The sequence below is a fragment of the Bos javanicus genome, chromosome 1 (assembly GCF_032452875.1).
Source record: "Bos javanicus breed banteng chromosome 1, ARS-OSU_banteng_1.0, whole genome shotgun sequence".
NCBI lineage: Eukaryota > Metazoa > Chordata > Mammalia > Artiodactyla > Bovidae > Bos > Bos javanicus.
The window spans coordinates 129960772-129980017 of NC_083868.1; the positions used below are offsets into that span (position 1 = coordinate 129960772).

Consider the following 19246-nt stretch of genomic DNA (forward strand, 5'->3'; position numbering starts at 1 on the left):
TTTGTTTTTATTCCCACTACATAGAACCCTCCTGTACTTTGGTGGGAATGTAAACTGATACAGCCACTATGGAAAACACTGTGTATATTCCTTAAAAAACTAGGAATAAATCTACCACATGACCCAACTATCCCACTACTGGGCATATACACTGAGAAGACCACAATTCTAAAAGTCACTGTACCCCAGTGTTCACTGCAGCAAAATTTACAATAGCCAGGACATGGAAACAACCCATCTAGGTCCATCAACAGATGAATGGATAAAGACGTGGTATATTATACAATGGAATATGACTCAGCCGTAAAAAAGTAATAGATTTGAGTCAATTGCACTGAGGTGGATGAACCTAGAGCCCCTTACACAAAGTGAAGTAAGTCAGAAAGGGAAAAACAAGTATCCTATACTAACACATATATATGGAATCTAGAAAAATGGCAATGATTAACCTAAAGAATGGACTTGTGATCACAGTGGGGAAAGGTGAGGGTGGGACGAATTGAGAAGGTAGCATTGACACATATATGCTATCATGTATAAAATAGATAAATAGTGGGAAGTTGCTAAATAACACAGTGAGCACAACCTGGTGAACTAGAGGGGTGGATGAGGGGAGGAAAGGGAGGCTCAGGTAGGAAGGCATGTTTATAAATATATATAAATTGTAACGGATTCACATTGTTGTATAGCAGAAACCAACACAAAATTATAAAGCAATTTTCCACCAATTAAAAAATAAATTTTAAAAAAATTTTAAAGAAAAATCTGCAGCCTGTATCCAAAAAGGATCTGTTCATGTGATTCTTACAGTGTGTTCAATATATACACAATCAACATCGGAAGATTCTGTCCTGGTGCCCGCTCAGGTGTCCAGGAATTGTGGGAGGCAGTGGATTCAGGGAACAGGCATCTCCGGGCCTTGCAAGGAGGACCAGTTGGGCGACAGGGGCGCTCCTGGGGACCTGGACTCGGAGAAGGAGGTAGAGGTTGGAGTGGTGAGTCAGGAAAGGGCTCCAGAAGGTGCAAGTCCAGGTTGTCGTCGTGCTGAGGAGAGCCTCTCTCTGGACTAGGATTGGAGGCCCGAGGGGAGAGCTCTGAGACTAGGTCGAACAGGTCAAAGTGAGTCAAACTTCCAGCAGAAGAGCGGAGCCCAGCGATTGGGACTGAGGCAGCATCCATCCCGCCCAGCAGGAAGTCAGCGTCAGCATTCGCGTCCTCCCTGCTGGCCTCTCCCTGGCAGGCGATCTTTGGGACAGCGGCACAGGAGAGTCCCGGCTCCAGGGCCACGTACTCTCCGGGAGGGCTCAGGACAGCGCCCGGTTCTAGGCCCTGCCCCCACGGCCCTTCCACACCCGAGCCCAGGAGGGCCTCGGGGACCAGCATGAGGATGCGACCTCCGAAACACACTTGCCACACAGACGTTGGCTCGGGCTCCAGCAGCAGTTCGACGTCGTCCAGGAGCACGTGCAGAGCACATCCCGCCGGCAGGACAGCCATGAAGATGAGGGTGCCCGCTGTCGGGAACCAGGTCAAGTTATCCAGGCTGGGCGCCGCCTCAGGCTCGGACTTGGGGAGCGCGGGCTCCTCGGTTCGGCGGCGCTTGGCAGGGCCGGGTCCTCCGTCCTGCGGTTCCCACGTGTCCTCAGGGTAGGCCGTGGGGCTGCGCGGTCGGCAGCCCATCATGTGAATGTCGCCGCGGGCCTGGGACCTGGCAGAAGGCGACAGAGGGCTTGTGCAGGCAGTGACAGGTCGGCTTGACAGGTGAGGCCGACGAGGGGCGGTGGGGCGCAGGAACGCAGGACGAGTCTTCGGAACTCTGGGGTTGCCTCTGGGGAGTCACTCAGTCGTGGCTTCTAGGGGAGCTGCTGAGTTCAGTCCTGCGAGTCTGAAGCTTCAGCTCCTCACGTGAACGGGTTTGCACAGGAGTGGGCCAAGGGTGCCGTGAGTGAAGCGGGCGGAACCAGAGTCGCAAAGCAGCTTCACGCTAAGCAACCTCACGCTAAGCAACCTCACGCTAAGCAACCTCACGCTAAGCAACCTCACGCTAAGCAACCTCACGCTAAGCAACCTCACGCTAAGCCCCGCCCCTTCCTAGGCTCCGCCTACAGAAATGGAGTAGTCTGGGAAGCCCTAGAGTCCTGACCCTGGTGGGTAGTTCAGTGTAGATGTTTTTATAGGCCTGAAGGGGGCGGAGCAATCGTGCCACTCCTGGGTGAAGTCCTTGGCTTTCCTCTTGTTGACCTCAGATGAGGAAAACCTTAACCGGAAAACCGATTACATTTGAAGTCTCACCATTGGAACGCTGCACCAGGACCCTGAAATGTAGTTCCTTCATCCCCTGAGACGTCGCCCTGGTAGTGACCTCTTATCTTCTTTTGGTCCGATAGTGAGGTAAGGTTTTGGATGACATCCTTAAGTCTACGCCTGTGTTCTCAATGACTGCCAGATCCTTGCAGCGGTATTGAAAGGGAAAGCGATGTTAGAATTGAGTGTCTTATTAGCAAGTGCTGCACGATCAACTTATGTATATATCAGTTTAGCAAGATGGTCATTGTTATACTTCCATCACTTATCCAAGAGTTTATTGTATTGAATTTGACCTACACTACACACCGAACTAAAAAGCCTCTTGATGAAAGTGAAAGAGGAGAGTGAAAAAGTTGGCTTAAAGCTCAACATTCAGAAAACAAAGATCATGGCACCCCATCACTTCAGGGGAAATAGATGGGGAAACAGTGGAAACAGTGTCAGACTTTATTTTTTGGGCTCCAAAATCACGGCAGATGGTGATTGCAGCCATGAAATGAAAAGACGCTTACTCCTTGGAAGGAAAGTTATGACCAACCTAGATAGCATATTCAAAAGCAGAGACATTACTTTGCCAACAAAGGTCCGTGTAGTCAAGGCTATGGTTTTTCCAGTGGTCATGTATGGATGTGAGAGTTGGACTGTGAAGAAAGCTGAGCACCGAAGAATTGATGCTTTTGAACTGTGGTATTGGAGAAGACTCTTGAGAGTCCCTTGGACTGCAAGGAGATGCAACCAGTCCATTCTAAAGGAGATCAGTCCTGGGTATTCTTTGGAAGGAATGATGCTAAAGCTGAAACTCCAGTACTTTGTACACCTCATGTGAAGAGTTGACTCATTGGAAAAGACTCTGATGCTGGGAGGGATTAGGGGCAGGAGGAGAAGGGGATGACAAAGGATGAGATGGCTGGATGGCATCACCGACTCGATGGACATGAGTTTGAGTGAACTCCGGGAGTTGGTGATGGACAGGGAGGCCGGGTGTGCTGCAATTCATGGGGTCTCAAAGAGTCGGACACGACTGAGCGACTGAACTGAACTGACACTCAGAGGTGTATCTGTTGCAGCTCAATTGTCATGCCAAAGGAAGAACCAATTGGCCAGGATCCCGGAAGTAGCAGAGAATCCTTTGACCCATCAGGCTCCCCTCCAGGTGATGCAGGCAGCAGCGCCTTTAATCTGGGTGTCACTTTAAAGGCGCACCTATGCTACAGATCCTGGTGGCCAAGGGAAGGTGTGGATCCACAACTTATCCAGAGTTAATAGAAGAAAACAAATCAATAATTACTTTGGAACACTACTACTACTACTATAGAGAATTCTTTCATATAGTTTCAGAAGAAGGTAAAATACTTCCCTTTGTGTCCTTTTACCACATGATTGCTCACTTTGTCCCTTTTTACAAAATAGCTTATATGGTCTCATTTTTAGGGCCACATAATATTCCTTCATACAGATCCTGTTAAAATCAGGCTTACTTTGATGGACATTCAAGCTAGTGATCTTTGAATTGGCAGACACTGCCCTTCTCTAGCCAGTTAGTGTAAAATGCAGATTCTATGCCACATCCCAGAACCACTGATCAGACTTCTGAGAGCCATGGGCATAGGAATTCTCCTTAAGCAGCTCCACAAAGCTTCTGTTTGGGGCCCGAGTTTAAGATGACAGAACTTGTTTTCATTCAGCATTTGAGGGGTTCAGGAACACTGCAGTGTATAATCAAGGCGACATCCCAGCCTGTTGATGACAAAGTCAAGAAGGAAATTCAACCTTCCTGGGCCTGCCTTCAGTGGTTTCCCCTATACTCCTTCCTGCATCCACTCTCATGGTTACATTCCAGTGTCTTGCCTATGGGCTAAGAAATTCCCTATATAGATCAGGAGGCTTGCTGAGGGAACATGCAGGGGCTGTACACAGTTTTAAGGGCATGGCTACCAGGAACATGAGTTCTCATTGGGTGAACATGGATGCCACAGGCACCTACTTCTATATTCCCAGGTGATGGGAGCAGCTGCTGTTCCTCTGTTGTTTGTACAGAAGGCAGGATAGGAAGATGCGAGGAGATGTTGGGGAACTTGCAGGAAACATCTGCTTTGGTCCCAGAGAATTCTTTTGACAATGCTTGAACATCCCATGGTCAGAGAACATTCAATGGGAACTCCATTCAGGGCAGTGAGTGTGGACATGCTATGTTTTAAGCGACAGATGGAGGAGCCAAAATCTTGCTAGGACAGAAGATACGGTTTGGAGCTCTTGGCATAATGAGTATTGGGACCCTGAGCAGAGTGGTTTCTGCCTCAGCTGGTGCCACCTCTTATCCACTGCTCTCCTGATATCAGTAGGCTTATTATCAGAACTTGGGCTTATTATTGTCCGGGGCCCTGTGAATCCTCACACTGAACTCTGCTTACAAGGGACTGTGGTCCTGTCCTGAAACAAAGACAGTTACTGGGGGCCTGGCACAGACACTCCCAGTTTCTTCTTCTGGTCAGCCCCTCTATAACTGTGTGATCGCAGGCAAGTCATTTCACCTTTGGTAACCTTAGCTTCCTTACATATGAAGAGGGGAGAATGCCATCTACTGTGTAGGGTGGTTGTGAGACAATGTAGGTAAAATGTTCTTTGAACATGGTAAGTGTCTGCTGCTGCTGCTAAGTCTCTTCAGTCGTGTCCAACTCTGTGCAACCCCAAGATGGCAGCCCAACAGGCTCTCCCATCCCTGGGATTCTCCAGGCAAGAATACTGGAGTGGGTTGCCATTTTCTTCTCCAATGCATGAAAGTGAAAAGTGAAAGTTGAAGTCACTCAGTCGTGTCCAATGCTCAGCGACCCCATGGACTGCAGCCTACCAGGCTCCCCCATCCATGGGATTTTCCAGGCAAGAGTACTGGAGTGGGATGCCATTGCCTTCTCCATGGCAAGTGTCTAGTAAATATTAATTATTCATTCTTTATTATGTTTATAATCTGTTTTTCTCAGTGATATCATAGCCCTGTTCTCAGTATCTTGAAGAGTGCCCAGCATGTAGCCTACATGCAGTGAATGAAATGGTAAACAGTATCCTCATCATCATCCTAAAAAGGGGCCAGATATGTTAAAAATAACTTTTCCAGGACTTCCCTGGTGGTACAGTGGAGAAGAATCTGAGTGCCAATGTAGGAGACACAGTTTGGATCCCTGGTCCGGGAATTCCTCATGCCACAAGGCGGCTAAGCTCATATGCCACAATTATTGAGCCTGTGCCCTAGAGCCCCCATTCTGCAACTACTGAGCCCAAGTGCTACAACAACTGAAGCCCGTGCACCTAGAGCCTGTGCTCCACAACAAGAGAAGCCACGATGAGAAGCTCACCCACCACAACTCTAGAGTGGCCCCCATTCCCACAACTACTGAAAAGTCCCCACAAAGCAGTGAAACCGCAGTGCAACCAAAAATAAAATGAAAAACAATTTAAAAAGTTGTCCTGCAAATGATGCCACCAAGAAAGTGAAAAGATAACCCAGAGACTGGGAGAAGATTTTTTTTTAATAAAAAAGAAATTATTTTTCTAGGTGTTTTCATGACAGAACATCTATATAATTCATAAATGACTTGCTGGGTACCAGATCAGTTGTCTCTTTTTACCTTATTTTTCTTTACTCTACGATGCTCAATGACTGGCAGAGTGGATTTTCAGGCCCACTCATTGGTCTTTCTTGGTGTCAATCAAAACAAACTATTCAATCTGTATGAACTTCTTCAACCACTATGAGGCAGAATTACCAAATAAATCCCAGTTCTGGGTAGGGTACAAGATAGGGTACAAGATGGCTACCAGTGGTCCAGTTAGGAGAAGAGTGAGGAAAGTTGAGTACAGAAGCCAAGAAAAAGATAGACACCCCGAAGTAGGACTGAGTTTTCTCAGCATTGGGCATCTGAGCATAGTGAATGCTTTCTTCCTTCATTTGGCACTCTGAGGCACAGGTCCAGAACTTTGGGACCAAGGGTGCTCTTGACATTAACATTAATGAGGGCCATTTGGTTATTCAAAAAAAATGCATAACTAGGATTTAAAAATCCTATTTATTTTTATTCACCTAAAAATAATACCTGGATATATATTTTTTTTCTTTAATATATTTTTAAAATATAAACACTATATATAAGACGGTAGCTGACTTCAGCTCCCACCAACTCCTAATCCAGTGTTGATGTGAGGAGATCCTTTTCAATCTATTAACATACATAACACAGGGAATTTGTCTTCTTCCTGGAATGGCCATGTATTGTGGGTCTTTCTTTGCAATGTGTAAAACCTTATTACAATTCATACTGTTACCAGCAAAGTACATTACCTATTCTGTCTTTTATTGGAGAGACATTCTCCAAAATGCACTATAGGCCTTTACAAGAAAATGTGGTATAAGAAAGGGCAGTTTCAACAATTTCTTGTATAGCAACACTGTTGTTCTTGCCTTGAAGTAGAATGACAACACTGCCCCTGAACAGTTTCTCTGTTTTAAAAAGTATTGGAAAAACTAGTCTCAGCAGACAGGCAAAATAAGAAATAAAAGGCACCCACACTGGATAAAAAAGAGGGAACCTATTAATATTTGCAGATGGCAAGAACTTTAAAAAGGAAAATACTAACATCTTGACCACAAAAGAATAGGCACTAATAAATGAATTCCACAAATGTGGAGCATACAGATTAATACACAGGAAAATATAGCTTTTTTATACAGGAAGAAGATATTCACTTAAGGGAAAAGGAATGTAGGAGAAGAAGAAAGCCATCTATAATCCAGTCAATAAGAATGCCAGTACTAATCCCATAAAAAGAATTAAATACCTCAAAATAAAACTGACTCATAGGAGAAAGACCTGAATTCTGAAAACTAAAACACTGACAAAGGCAATGAAAGATGACAAGAGAAATACGAAGATATCACAAGCTCTTGAACTAGAAGACTTAATATTGTTCAAATGGCCATACTGCCTGAAGCAATCAAAAGATTGAAGGCAGACCCTAGCAAAACACCTTTTTCTCAAACAAGTACAAATATTCCTAAAATTCACAGGGAGCCACACAAGACCCAAGATGGCCAAAGCAAACATGGGGAAAAAAGAAACAAAAAACAAGGTTGAAGCTACCACCCTCCTAGACTTCAGACCAAACTGCAAAGCCACAGAAATTCAAACAGCATGGTACTGGCACAGTAACAGACATAGAGCTCAATGGAACAGAACAGAGATCCCAGACATGACCCCGAAGTAAACCCAGGCACCTATAGTCAATGAATTCACAACGTAAAAGGTACCATATACAATAGCAAGAGTGTCTCTTCGACATGTGTTGCAGGCAAAACTGGACACCCACATGGACAACAAAGAGAGCTGAATATTTCTACAGGCCTTCAAGAAACATAAAGTCAAAATGGGTGACAGACCTCCAAGTGAGACCTTAATCCATAAAACTCCTCAATGAGACACGATCTTGGACATAAATGAAGGCAACATTTGTGTCAAGGCATATGTCTCCTCAGGCAAAAGTCATCTAAGCAATTCTGAATGCGTGGGACCTAGTTGAATTTCAAAGCTTTCACAGAGCAAAGGAAACTACAGACAAATCCAAAAGGCATCCTATGGAATCGGGCACAATATCTGCAAGTGATATGACCAATCCAAACCTATAAACAGTTCCTCCAGCTCTGTAGGATAAAAACAACCAAACAACTCAATCAGACTATTGGCAGACGTTCTGAATACACTTCTTGGTCCAAAGAAGAGAGGCAGATGAACATGACATAAGAGAAAATACTCCACATCGCTAATCAACAGAAATGCAATTTCAAACAACCATGACATGTCACTTCACAACGTTAACAATGGATAGCATATGAAAGTCTTTTAAAAAGAAATAGACTCTATAAAGGGATGAATACAAAATCCCCAGACACTGTTGCTGGGAATAACAATTGGGGCAACCATTGGGCAAAACAGAATAAAGTTTCCTCCAAACACTACAAATGGTTGGAGACACCGTGTTATCCAACCATTCTATTCCTGAGTATATATCCTGAAAACAAGAAAAACTCTCACTAGAAGTGAATGAGGCCCTGGATGTTTACAGCAGCAGTATTGACAATAGGCAAAACAAGGAGGCAACCCTAGTGCCTATCCACAGAATAATAGATACAGAAGAGGGCTGACAAACGCAAAAAACCAGACACACAAAACGGAATAATACTGTCCCAGAAAGAAGACTGAAATTCTGCCATTTTCAGGAACTCGGATGAACTTAGCCTATAACAATCTAAGTGGCAGAAGCCCAAACAAGAATAACAAATACTGTATAATACCATGGACAGGGAATGTTAAAAAAGAATACAGACAAATGGTAGGCAACGGTGAAAGAGGCTTGAACATAGAGTAAACAAGCTTATTGTTATTGTTCAGTCAACTAAGTCGTGACTGACTTTTGAGACCCCATGGACTGCAGCACCCCCAGCTTACCTGTCCTTTACTATATCCCAAATTTGCTCAAACTCATGTTCATTGAATAGATGATGCCATCCAACCATCCCATCCTCTGTCACTACCTATTCCTGCCCAGAATCTTTACCAACATCGGGTCTTTTCCAATGAGTTGGCTCTTCACATCAGGTATGCCAAAGTATTGGAGCTTCAGCATCAGTCCTTCCAAAGAATATTCAGGGTTAAATTCCTTTAGTGTTGACTGGTTTGATCTCCTTGCTGTCCAAGGGACTCTCAAGAGTCTTCTCCAGCACCAAAATTGAAAGTGTCAATTCTTTGGTGCTCAGCCTTCTTTACAGTCCATCTCTCACATTTGTACATGACTACTGGAAAAACCCCAGCTTTGACTATACAGACCTTTGTCAGAAAAGTGATATCTTTGCTTTTTAATATGTTGTCTAGGTTTGTCACATCTTTCCTCCCTAGGAGCAAGCAGCTTGTAATTTTATGGCTAAAAATACTGTCTGCAGTTATTTTGGAACCCAAGAAAATAAAATCTGTCACTGCTTCTACTTTTTTCCCTTCTATTTGCCATGAAGTGATGGAACCAAATCCCATGATCTTCATTTTTTGAATGTTGAGTTTTAAGCCAGCTTTTCACTCTCTTCTTTAACCCTCATCAAGAGACTCTTTAGTTCCTCTTCACTTTCTGCCATTAGAATGGTATCACATGCATATCTGAGGTTGTTGATATTTTCTTCCAGCAATCTTGATTCCAGCTTGTGAGTCATCCAGCTCAGCATTTCGTATGATTACTCTGCAAATTAGTTAAGTAAACAGAGTGACAATATACAGACTTGTCATACTCCTTCCCCAATTTTGAGCCAGTCAGTTGGTCCATATCCAGTTCTAACTGTGGCTTCTTGACTGGCATACAGGTTTCTCAGGAGGCAGGTAAAGTGGTCTGGTATTCCCATCTCTTTAAGAGTTTTCCAGTTTGTTGTGATCCACACAGTCAAAGGCTTTAGTATATTCAGTGACGCAGAAGTAGATGCTTTTCTGGAATTGCCTTGCTTTCTCTATGATCCAACCAATGTTGGAAATTTGATCTCTTGTTCCTCTACCTTTTCTAAACCAAGCTTATATATCTGGAAGTTCTAGGTTCACATACTGCTGCAACCTAGCTTGAAGAATTTTGAACATCAATTTATTAGCATGTAAAATGAGCATAACTGTGGAGCAGTTTGAACATTTTTGGCATTGCCCTTCTTTGGAATTGGAATGAAAACTGACCTTTTCCAGCCCTGTGACCACTGTGGCTGAGTTTTCCAAATTTGCTGACATACTGAGTGCAGCACTTTAACAGCATCACCTTTTAGGATTTGAAATAGGTCAGCTGGAATCCATCATCTCCACAAGCTTTGTTCTCAGTAATGCTTCCTAAGGCCCAATTGACTTCACAGTCCAGGATGTATGGCTCTAGGGAGTGACCACACCATCATGGTTATCTGGGTTATTAAGACATTTTTGTACAGTTTTTCCTGTGTATTCTTGCCACCTCTTCTTAATATTTTCTGCTTCTGTTAGGTCCTTACCATTTTTGTCCTTTATTGTGCCCATCCTTGCATGAAATATTCCCTTAATATCTCTGATTTTCTTAAAGAGATCTCTAGTCTTTCCCATTTATTGCTTTGCATTGTTCACTTAAGAAGGCTTTCTTAAAAAAAAAAAAAGAAGAAGGCTTTCTTATCTCTCCTTGCTATTCTTTAACACTCTGCACTCAGATGGATATATCTTTCCTTTTCTCCTTTGCCTTTTGCTTCTCTTCTTTTCTCAGTTATTTGTAAGGCCTCCTTGGAAAACTATTTTTCCCTCTTGCATTTCTTTTTCATGGGGTGCCTTTGGTCATTGACTCCTATACAATGTTAAGAACCTCCATCCATAGTTCTTCAGGCACTCTGTCTATCAGATCTAATCCCTTGAATCTATTTGTCACCTCTACTGTATAATCATAAGGAATTTGATTTAGGTCAAACCTGAGTGGCCTAGTGCTTTTCCCTACTTTCTTCAGTTTAAGGCTAAATTTTGCAATAAGGAGCTCATGGTCTGAGCCACAGCTCAAATCTTGTTTTTGCTGATTGTATAGCACTTTTCTATTTTCAGCCACAAATAATACAATCAGTCTGATTTCCGTATTGACCATTTGGTGATGTCCATGTGTAGAGTCATCGCTTGTGTTGTTGGAAGAGGGTGTTTGCTATAACCACTGCATTCTCTTGACAGAACTCTGTAAATAAGCTGCTGCTGCTCAGTCGCTTCAGTCGTGTCCGACTCTGTGCAACCCCATAGACGGCAGCCCACCAGGTTCCCTCGTCTCTGAGATCCTCAAGGCAAGAACACTGGAGTGGGTTGCCATTTCCTTCTCCAATGCATGAAAGTGAAAAGTGAAAATGAAGTCGCTCAGTCGTGTCCCACTCTTAGCCACCTCATGGACTGCAGCCCACCAGGCTTCTCCATCCATGGGATTTTCCAGGCAAGAGTACTGGAGTGGGGTGCCATTGCCTTCTCCGGTAAACAAGCTAGTCTTTACCAAATGAGAGAGGGAAGGGGGCAAGTGCAAGAAGAGGTAGAGAATGGAGTCATATAAAATAGCAGGTATGGTTCAAAACAAGAAATGATTGCCTTAATCTTGTAATAAGTTGTACAGGAACCACTGTCTATATACCTGAATCTAATCTGAAACTGTAAATCACCTCCACTTCAATAAATAACCCAATCAACCCCATCCATCCATCCAGAAAACTGTATGAGAACCTGCTGGGATTCTTCCTCTTACACTTTTAATCTCCTACTCCTCCCAGGGGCATTCAAGGTTTTCAATCACTGAAGCCTCAAGATTGCTCTCACTGGCTCTTTAACGAGGTTTCCCCTTGTATCCCCATGACAGCAAAATTACAAGCAGTTGCTTTATGTCTCCCCACAAACTATAAAATGCCAACATTCAGAATAATTCAACAAAGTCTCTGTCTTCAACCAGAGACACACAAAACAACACTCCTACATTTTCAGGATCCAAAAAACTGCACACTAATATCTTTAGTATTAGAAGACTTACCCACAAAGCACTGACAGAAAGTTCCTACTTCATGGTAAACTTTAGGAGTACTTCAATTGACACTAGGCTAAAGACATGGATGTCCTTATCCAACCCACTGTTCCACTTGGATAAAAGGAATATCCAATTAAAAGATAAGAGAAAGATAAGAGGCAGGTCAACAAAGACAAACAGTTTTGTCTTTACTGGGATTCCCTGGTGGCTCAGATGGTAAAGAATCTGACTGCAATGCAGGAAATCAGAGTTCAGTCCTTAGGTTGGGAAGATCTCCTGCAGAAGGGAATGGGAATACACTCCAATACTCTCACTGGAGAATTCTGTGGACAGAGGAGCCTGGCAGGCTACAGTCCATGGGGTCCCAAAGAGTCAGAAATGACTGGGCCATTAACACTTTTCACTTATCTTTATTGGTCAGTCAGGAGAATCAACCCATAAGCCATGGCTGACATGAAGCTCTTCTGCAGGATACCAGGTAAATCTAGGAATCACCTGTTTCTACATACCAGTCACAATGGACAGAATTCATGTGGGGTCTTCTTTTTTTAATTTTTAATTGAAGGATAATTCCCCTGGAGGAGGGCATGGCAACCCACTCCGGTATTCTTGCCTGGACTGAGGAGCTACAGTCCATGGGGACATGACTAAGCAACTAAGCAGCAGCAAAAATAATTGGATAATTAGTTTACAATATTGTCTTGGTTTCTGACATACATCAGCATGAATCAGATATGGGTATACATATGTCCTCTCCTTCTTGAACCTCCCTTTCACCTCCAACCCCATACCACTGCTCTAGGTTCTCACAGAGCACCAAATTTGTGCTCCCTGTGTCATGCAGCAGATTCCCCATGTGTGGTCTTAAAACGATTAAAAACACAGAATCTGGAGTTATGTGATAAGCAGATTTCTATTTTTAAAACATCAGAAAAAAGAAATGGAAATGGTTGGGAGTGGGGAGGATGGCAAATTTTATTTAAAAACCCACGAACTCAGCAACAGAGTTCAACCATTGCCAATCTCAGCATTCAGAAAGAGGAGGGAACATTATTTCTCTGACAATAATGTGTTTTGTATACACCAAACACTGTCCACACTTTCCAGTGGATATTGGCTAGATTCAACACACACACACATACACAAGAGATTACAGCGGCCATCCGGAAAAGCTCACACTGGGCAGAGTGTTGTCATAAACTAGCATGGACAATAGGGACAGAATCTAGTCAACAAAAGATTAATTACTCTATTGGTAGGAATATGAGGGGAAGAGGCAGAGGTAGGGTGCCTGGGAAAAGATAGCTTTTGAGAGAAAAGTGCTGACAGTTGGGTTTGAAGGAAAATTAGGGGTGGAGGTGGGGTAGAACTACTGCAGGGTGACCTCCCTAGAGAAAAACCTAAGCAGCTGTCTGAAAGCACGCTGTATTTCAGGAGGCTTTTCTTTGCCCAGGTGAGGTTCCTTGCTAGCGATCTAGCCACCTAGATGCTAATTTTCAACTGATGCAAAATTCTGCAGCGCAGCATGCTTTCAATAATCATCTGGCTCTTGCCATGCTTGCCAAGTGGGCCATGTACACACAGCCGTCATCAGAAGACTGTCCTAGTCCACACCATTGTAAGGCGGGTGTGCAGTTTACTGCAGGATCAGGGTTCTTCGCTCCTTGCCAGGAGGACTGTGAGGGCGCTGGTGGCGCTTGAGGGGACCCGGACTAGGAGAGGGTGTTAGAGGTTGGAGTGATGAGTCGCGCAAAGCCTCCTGAAGCTCCACGTCCAGTAGAGGAGACATCACTAGGTCGTGATGGTGAGGAGAGCCTCTCTGTGGACTAGGGTTGGTTGCCCGAAGCCAGGACTCTGGGAAGGAGCCCTGTGCATCTAGGTCACGGAGAACAGTGCAGGCCACCAGCAGCATCCATCCCATGAGGCAGGTACTCGGCATGCAGGTCCACGTACTCCTCGTGGGCAGAAGAATCCTGGCTCCGGGACTGTGTACTTGCCAGGTGGGCTCAGGACAGCAGCCTAGTTCCAGGATCTGTACCCACGTCCAAGCCCAGTAGGGCCTCAGGGATCAGTATGAGGATGTGATCTCCGAGAGACCCTTGTACCACGGACGTGGACTCCTGCTTCAGCAGCAGGTCTACATGCTCCAGGGGCAAGAGCAAGGCACAGCCGGCGGACACACCAGCTCAGCGGTGGGTTCACGCTCAGCCTGGGGCTTTCTCCCGTCGTCCAGTTTGGGTGCCACCTCGGACTCAGGCTCAGGCTCGGATTCGGACTCCGGGCGCTCCTGCACCTCCGTTCGACAGCGAGGAGCTCGGTCCTGCACGCTGTGACAGGTCTTGACCACAGGCTAGGCAAGCCAGAGTGGGCTGGCTGGACCCCAAGACAGAGCGCTGCTGGGGAGTCCTTAGAGGTCCCGGACCAACTCCTGGGAGACCCACAGCCCTCGCTACTAGGGGAGCCACATTCAGCGTTTCAGCTCTCTGGTCACCGAAGCCCACTCCTCGGCGCACACACCCGGGATGGCTAAAGCTGCTGCGGTGAGGCCAGCACGTGGCGCAATGAATACAACCTAGCCCCTAGGCTCCGCCCCGTCTAAGATTCCGCGGAGTAGAACTTGCCAGACCAGAGCAGCCTGATTGACAACCCTGGCTCTGGCTGGAAGGTCACTTTAGGGATCTATGTTTAGAGAACTACCCTATGTTTACAGGGTCCCCGAATATTCCCGAGGCTCTAAGACTGGGTTTCCAAGTCACATGCTCTGCTTTCTCAAAGTAGACCTCAGAGACAGAAAACCTTAACCCAAAAACCCATTGCCTATAGGGTCACAAGGACCTGTAGGTCCCTATTCCCACTGACTCTCTCCACCCCCACCACCCCTACCCCACCCCACCCCAAACTCCACCAGGCATGTCCTGGCCTCTTTTATTTGGCTCCCAAACTAACATGCTTAGTGACAGAAATGACAAATACTGTATGGCATTGCCTACATGGGCAGTGTAAAAAAACATGTGGATGAATGTATGTGCAACACTGAAACAGACTCAAATGTAAAGTAAACACACGAATATTACCAAATGGGAGAAGGAAGTGGGCAGGGGCCAAAAGAGGTAGGAGATGAAGTCCTAGGAACCAGCAGGTATTGTTCCAAAGGGGAATTATTGTCTTGACCTGGTAATAAGTTGTAGAAACCTAGGAGTAGTCAGACTGCTGAATCACTCATCTCTACACCTAAATCTAATCTGTAAGGGGAAATCATTGATAAATAACCCAATCAAATCATCAATCCATCCACCCATCCATCAAACTCTGGATGCATCCTTACTGGGACTGCTTTTCTTCTTCCACCTTCAATTTCCAAGTCCTCTGCAATGCCTGAAGCCCCCAAAATGCTCTCATTGGCCCTTCTGCCAGCTTTTTTGATGGACCCCCCCAAAGACCCCCAAATTCCAAGTACCTGCTTTTTGTGTACCCGCAAACTATGAAATGCCAACACTTGGAATAATAATTTGACCAAGTCTTTGTCATCACACAGACACACGAAACAACCTAAGATTTCAGGATCAGAAAAACTGCAAACTAAGGCTTTCAGTACTAGAAGGGATGCTGACAAACCACATACAAAAAGGTGCTACTTCATGGTAACATTTAAAAGGATTTCCCTTGACACCAGGCATGAGACTTCAAAGCCCCTATCTAACCGATAATTCCGCACTTGGCAAAGAATATCCAGTCAAAAGATGAAAGAAAGATAAGGGACAGGTAAATAAAGACAGTACTCTCATGATTTGAAAATTCTCTTGTATTTTTTGGTCAGGCAGGAGAACCTACCCATAAGCTATGACCAAAGTGAAGCTGTTTTGCAGAGTAATAGGTCAACCTAAGAACCATCTGTTTCTAGATGCCAGTCACAATGGACAAAATACACCTGGGTTCTTCTTTTCTTAGGTTTTATTTTTAATTGAAGGACAATTACAACATTATGTTTCTTTCTGCCAAACATCAACATGAATGATCCATAGGTATACATATGTCCCCTCCTTGAACCTCCTTCCCACCTCCCAATCCATCCCAGCCTTCTAGCTTGTCAAAGAACACTAGATTGGTGCTCCCTATGTCATACAGTAAATTCCCCATGTGAGGTCTTAAAACATTTAAAAAATACAGAGTCTGGAGAATTACAGACTTTTCCATGACAGCATATTTCTATTGTAAAAACATATCAGAAGAAAAGAATGGGAAACAGTTGGCTTGGGGGGGATCACAAATTTTGTTAAAAACCAGTAACTAAGTTCAACCATTTGCCAACCTCAGCACTCAGAAAGAGGAAGGCACATGATCTCTGAAAAATTCTGTGTTTGGTATCCAAAAAACACTTTGTCCATATTCTTCAGTGGATATTCTTCAGTGGATATCGGCTAGATTAAACACACAAGAGCTACACTGGTGATCCAGAAAAGCTTACAATGGGCAGAGTGTTGTCATAAACTAGCATGGATAATAGAGACAAAATCCTGTCAACAAGAGATCAAGTAATTACTCTATTGGTGGGAATACAAGGGGAAGAGGCAGAGATAGGGTGCCTGGGAAAGGATGGCTTTGAGAGAAAAGTGCTGGGAGTTAGGTTAGAAGGTTTTCGGGAGTGGGGGTGGGATAGAGCTGCTCAGGGTGCCCTCCCTAGAGAAAAACCTAAGCAGCTATCCAAAAGCATGCTGTATTTCAGGAGGTTTTTCTTTGCCCAGGTGATCTCTACCAGTATTCTAGCCAGCTAGATGCAAATTTTGCAACCAAGGCAAAATTCTGGAAGGCAGCAGGAATCCAAGGTCATCTGGCTCTTGTGATGATTGCCAGGAGGGCAATGTACACAGAGCCATCACCAGAAGGTTCTATCCTGGTCCTCAGGTGTGGAGATTGGGGAGCTTAGGAGGAGGAAAAGTGAGGTCCATGGGGCCAGGGACAGAGGTGAGGTGGGGTGGGGTGTAGCTCCAGGGGAGCTGGTGGTGGTTTTGACAGCACCATTGGATAAAAACAAACAACCCAACCCAAACACAGGCAGAAGATCTGAATAAACTCCTTGGTCCAAAGAAGAAAGGCAGATGCCTAACATGATGTGAAAAGATGCTTCAGTTCACTAATTGTTAGAGAAAAACACTTTCAAAAACCCATGGCTTATCACCTCACAGGTGTCAGAATGGCTGACACCTGAAAGTCTTCCAAAAGAAATATTTTCTAGGATATGAGGAATAGGCAATCTCCAAACACTGTTGGGAATGACAACTGGGACAGCCACTGTGCAAAAGAGAATAAATTCTCCTCCAAGCACTACAGGTAGACTCTGTACCATCCAGACGTTCCATTCCTTAGTATACATCCAGAACACAACAAAAACTCTCCTTAAAAGTGAGCCATGAACAGGATGTTGATAGCACAACTACAGAAAATAGCCCAAATATGGAAGCAACCCTAGTACCCATCCACAGAAAGAGATACAGGAGAGGAGGGACACACAAGTAAACTCACACACACACACACACACACACACACACACCCAAATGGAATATTATGCTGCTAGAAGTAAGAGTGGATTTCTGTTTTCAGGAAACGGGGCAAACCTAGCATCACTAGCATGCTTAGTGACAGAAGGCTGACTGAGAATGACAAATACTGTATGACATCACCACTGTAGAGAGTATAAAGAAAGAATATGGATTAATGCAGGTGCAACAGTGAAACAGACTCAAAAGTAGAGTAAATAAATTAGTCCATATAAGCTAGGAGAGGAAAGGAAGCAGGGGCACAAAGAGGTGGGGTGAAGGCCTGCAAACTAGCATGTACTAGTCATTCCCAAACAAGGAATGACTGCCTTGACTTTGTAATAAGTTGTACAGCCCCAGGATCAGGAAAGATGAATTGCTAGTAGTCCATCTTAATCTAATCTAAATGGTGAATCATCTCCACTTTAATAAATAACCCAATCAAACCATCAATACATTAACCCATCCATCAAACCCTAGACCCTACCCTTCTGGAATGCTCTTCCTCATCCATCTTCAATTCCTAAGACCTACCATGGGCATTCAAGGTTTCCAATTCCTGAAGCCCCAAATTTCTTTCATTGGCTCTTCTGCTAGGTTTCTCCATGGACTCCTAAAGACTTCAAATTCCCAGTAGCTGCTTTATGTCCCCACAAATCAGGAAATGCCAACAGTTGAAATACTTTGACAAAGTCTCTATCCTCAAGCACAGAGACAAAAAACAAGACTCTGAAATTTTCAGGATCAGAAACACTACAAACCATCATTTCAGTACTAGAACACTTACTTACAAATCACATAGAGAGAGCTCCTGCTTCATGATAATGCTAAAAGCACTTCCATTGACACCAGGCATGAGACCCTGGAAGCCCCTACCCAACTCATAGTTCTGCCCTTGACAAGAAATAGCCAATCAAAAGATGAAGGAAAGATAAGAGGCAGGTAAACAATACAAAGACACAATACCCTCATGATTTGGAGATACTTTTGTCTTTATTGGTCAGGCAGGAGAATCTATGCATAAACCATGGCCAACATGAAGTTGTTTTTTTGGATACCAAGTCAATCTAAGAACCAACTGTCTCTAAGTGGCAGTCACAATGGATAACATACATGTGGGGTCTTCTTTTTTTATTTTTTGTATGAGGCTAATTACAATACTCTTTCATTCTCCCAAACATCAACATGAATCAGCCATAGGTATACATATGTCCTCTCCTTCTTGAACCTCCCTCCCATATCCCACCCATTCTACCCCTCTAGGTTGTAACACAGCATGGGATTTGTGCTCCCTGTGTCATACAGCAAATTTCCCATGTGAGTGTTTTAAAACAATTCAAAACACAGAATCTGGAGAATTATAGACCTTTCCATGACAGCAGATTTCTATTATAAAAACAATGGGAAACAGTGGGCTTTAGGGAAGGGAGTCACAAATTTTATGTAAAACCCACAAACCCAGTACAGAATTCAACCATTGACAACCTCAGCACTCAGAAAGAGGAGGGCACATGATCTCTCTTCACAGTTTTGTGTTTGGTATACACCAAACACTTTGTCCACACTCTTCAGTGGATATTTCCTAGATTCAACAGACACATAAACACACAGGGAACGACAGGGGCCATCCAGAAAAGTTCACACTGCACAGAAGTTCTCATAAATTAGAATGGACATTAGGGACAAAATCTTACCAAAAAGAGATTAAATATCACTCCATTGGCTGGAATATGAGGGGAACAGGAAGAGGCAGGTGCCTGAGAAAGCATGGCTTTTGAGAGAGAAAGCATTGGCACAAGGGTTTGAAGGGAAACTGGGGGCGGGGTGGGGCAGGGTAGAGA

The 19246-nt window shown here is 44.3% G+C and overlaps 1 protein-coding gene across 1 annotated transcript; it reads right to left on the minus strand.

Moving 5' to 3' along the window:
* Nucleotides 1–736: 736 nt before the first annotated feature.
* Nucleotides 737–2190, minus strand: LOC133254769 (proline-rich protein 23C-like). The gene has a single exon (XM_061429034.1). The coding sequence runs from the start codon at nucleotides 1681–1683 to the stop codon at nucleotides 805–807; it is 879 nt and encodes a 292-aa protein (XP_061285018.1). The 5' UTR covers nucleotides 1684–2190; the 3' UTR covers nucleotides 737–804.
* Between the last annotated feature and the right edge of the window lie 17056 nt (nucleotides 2191–19246).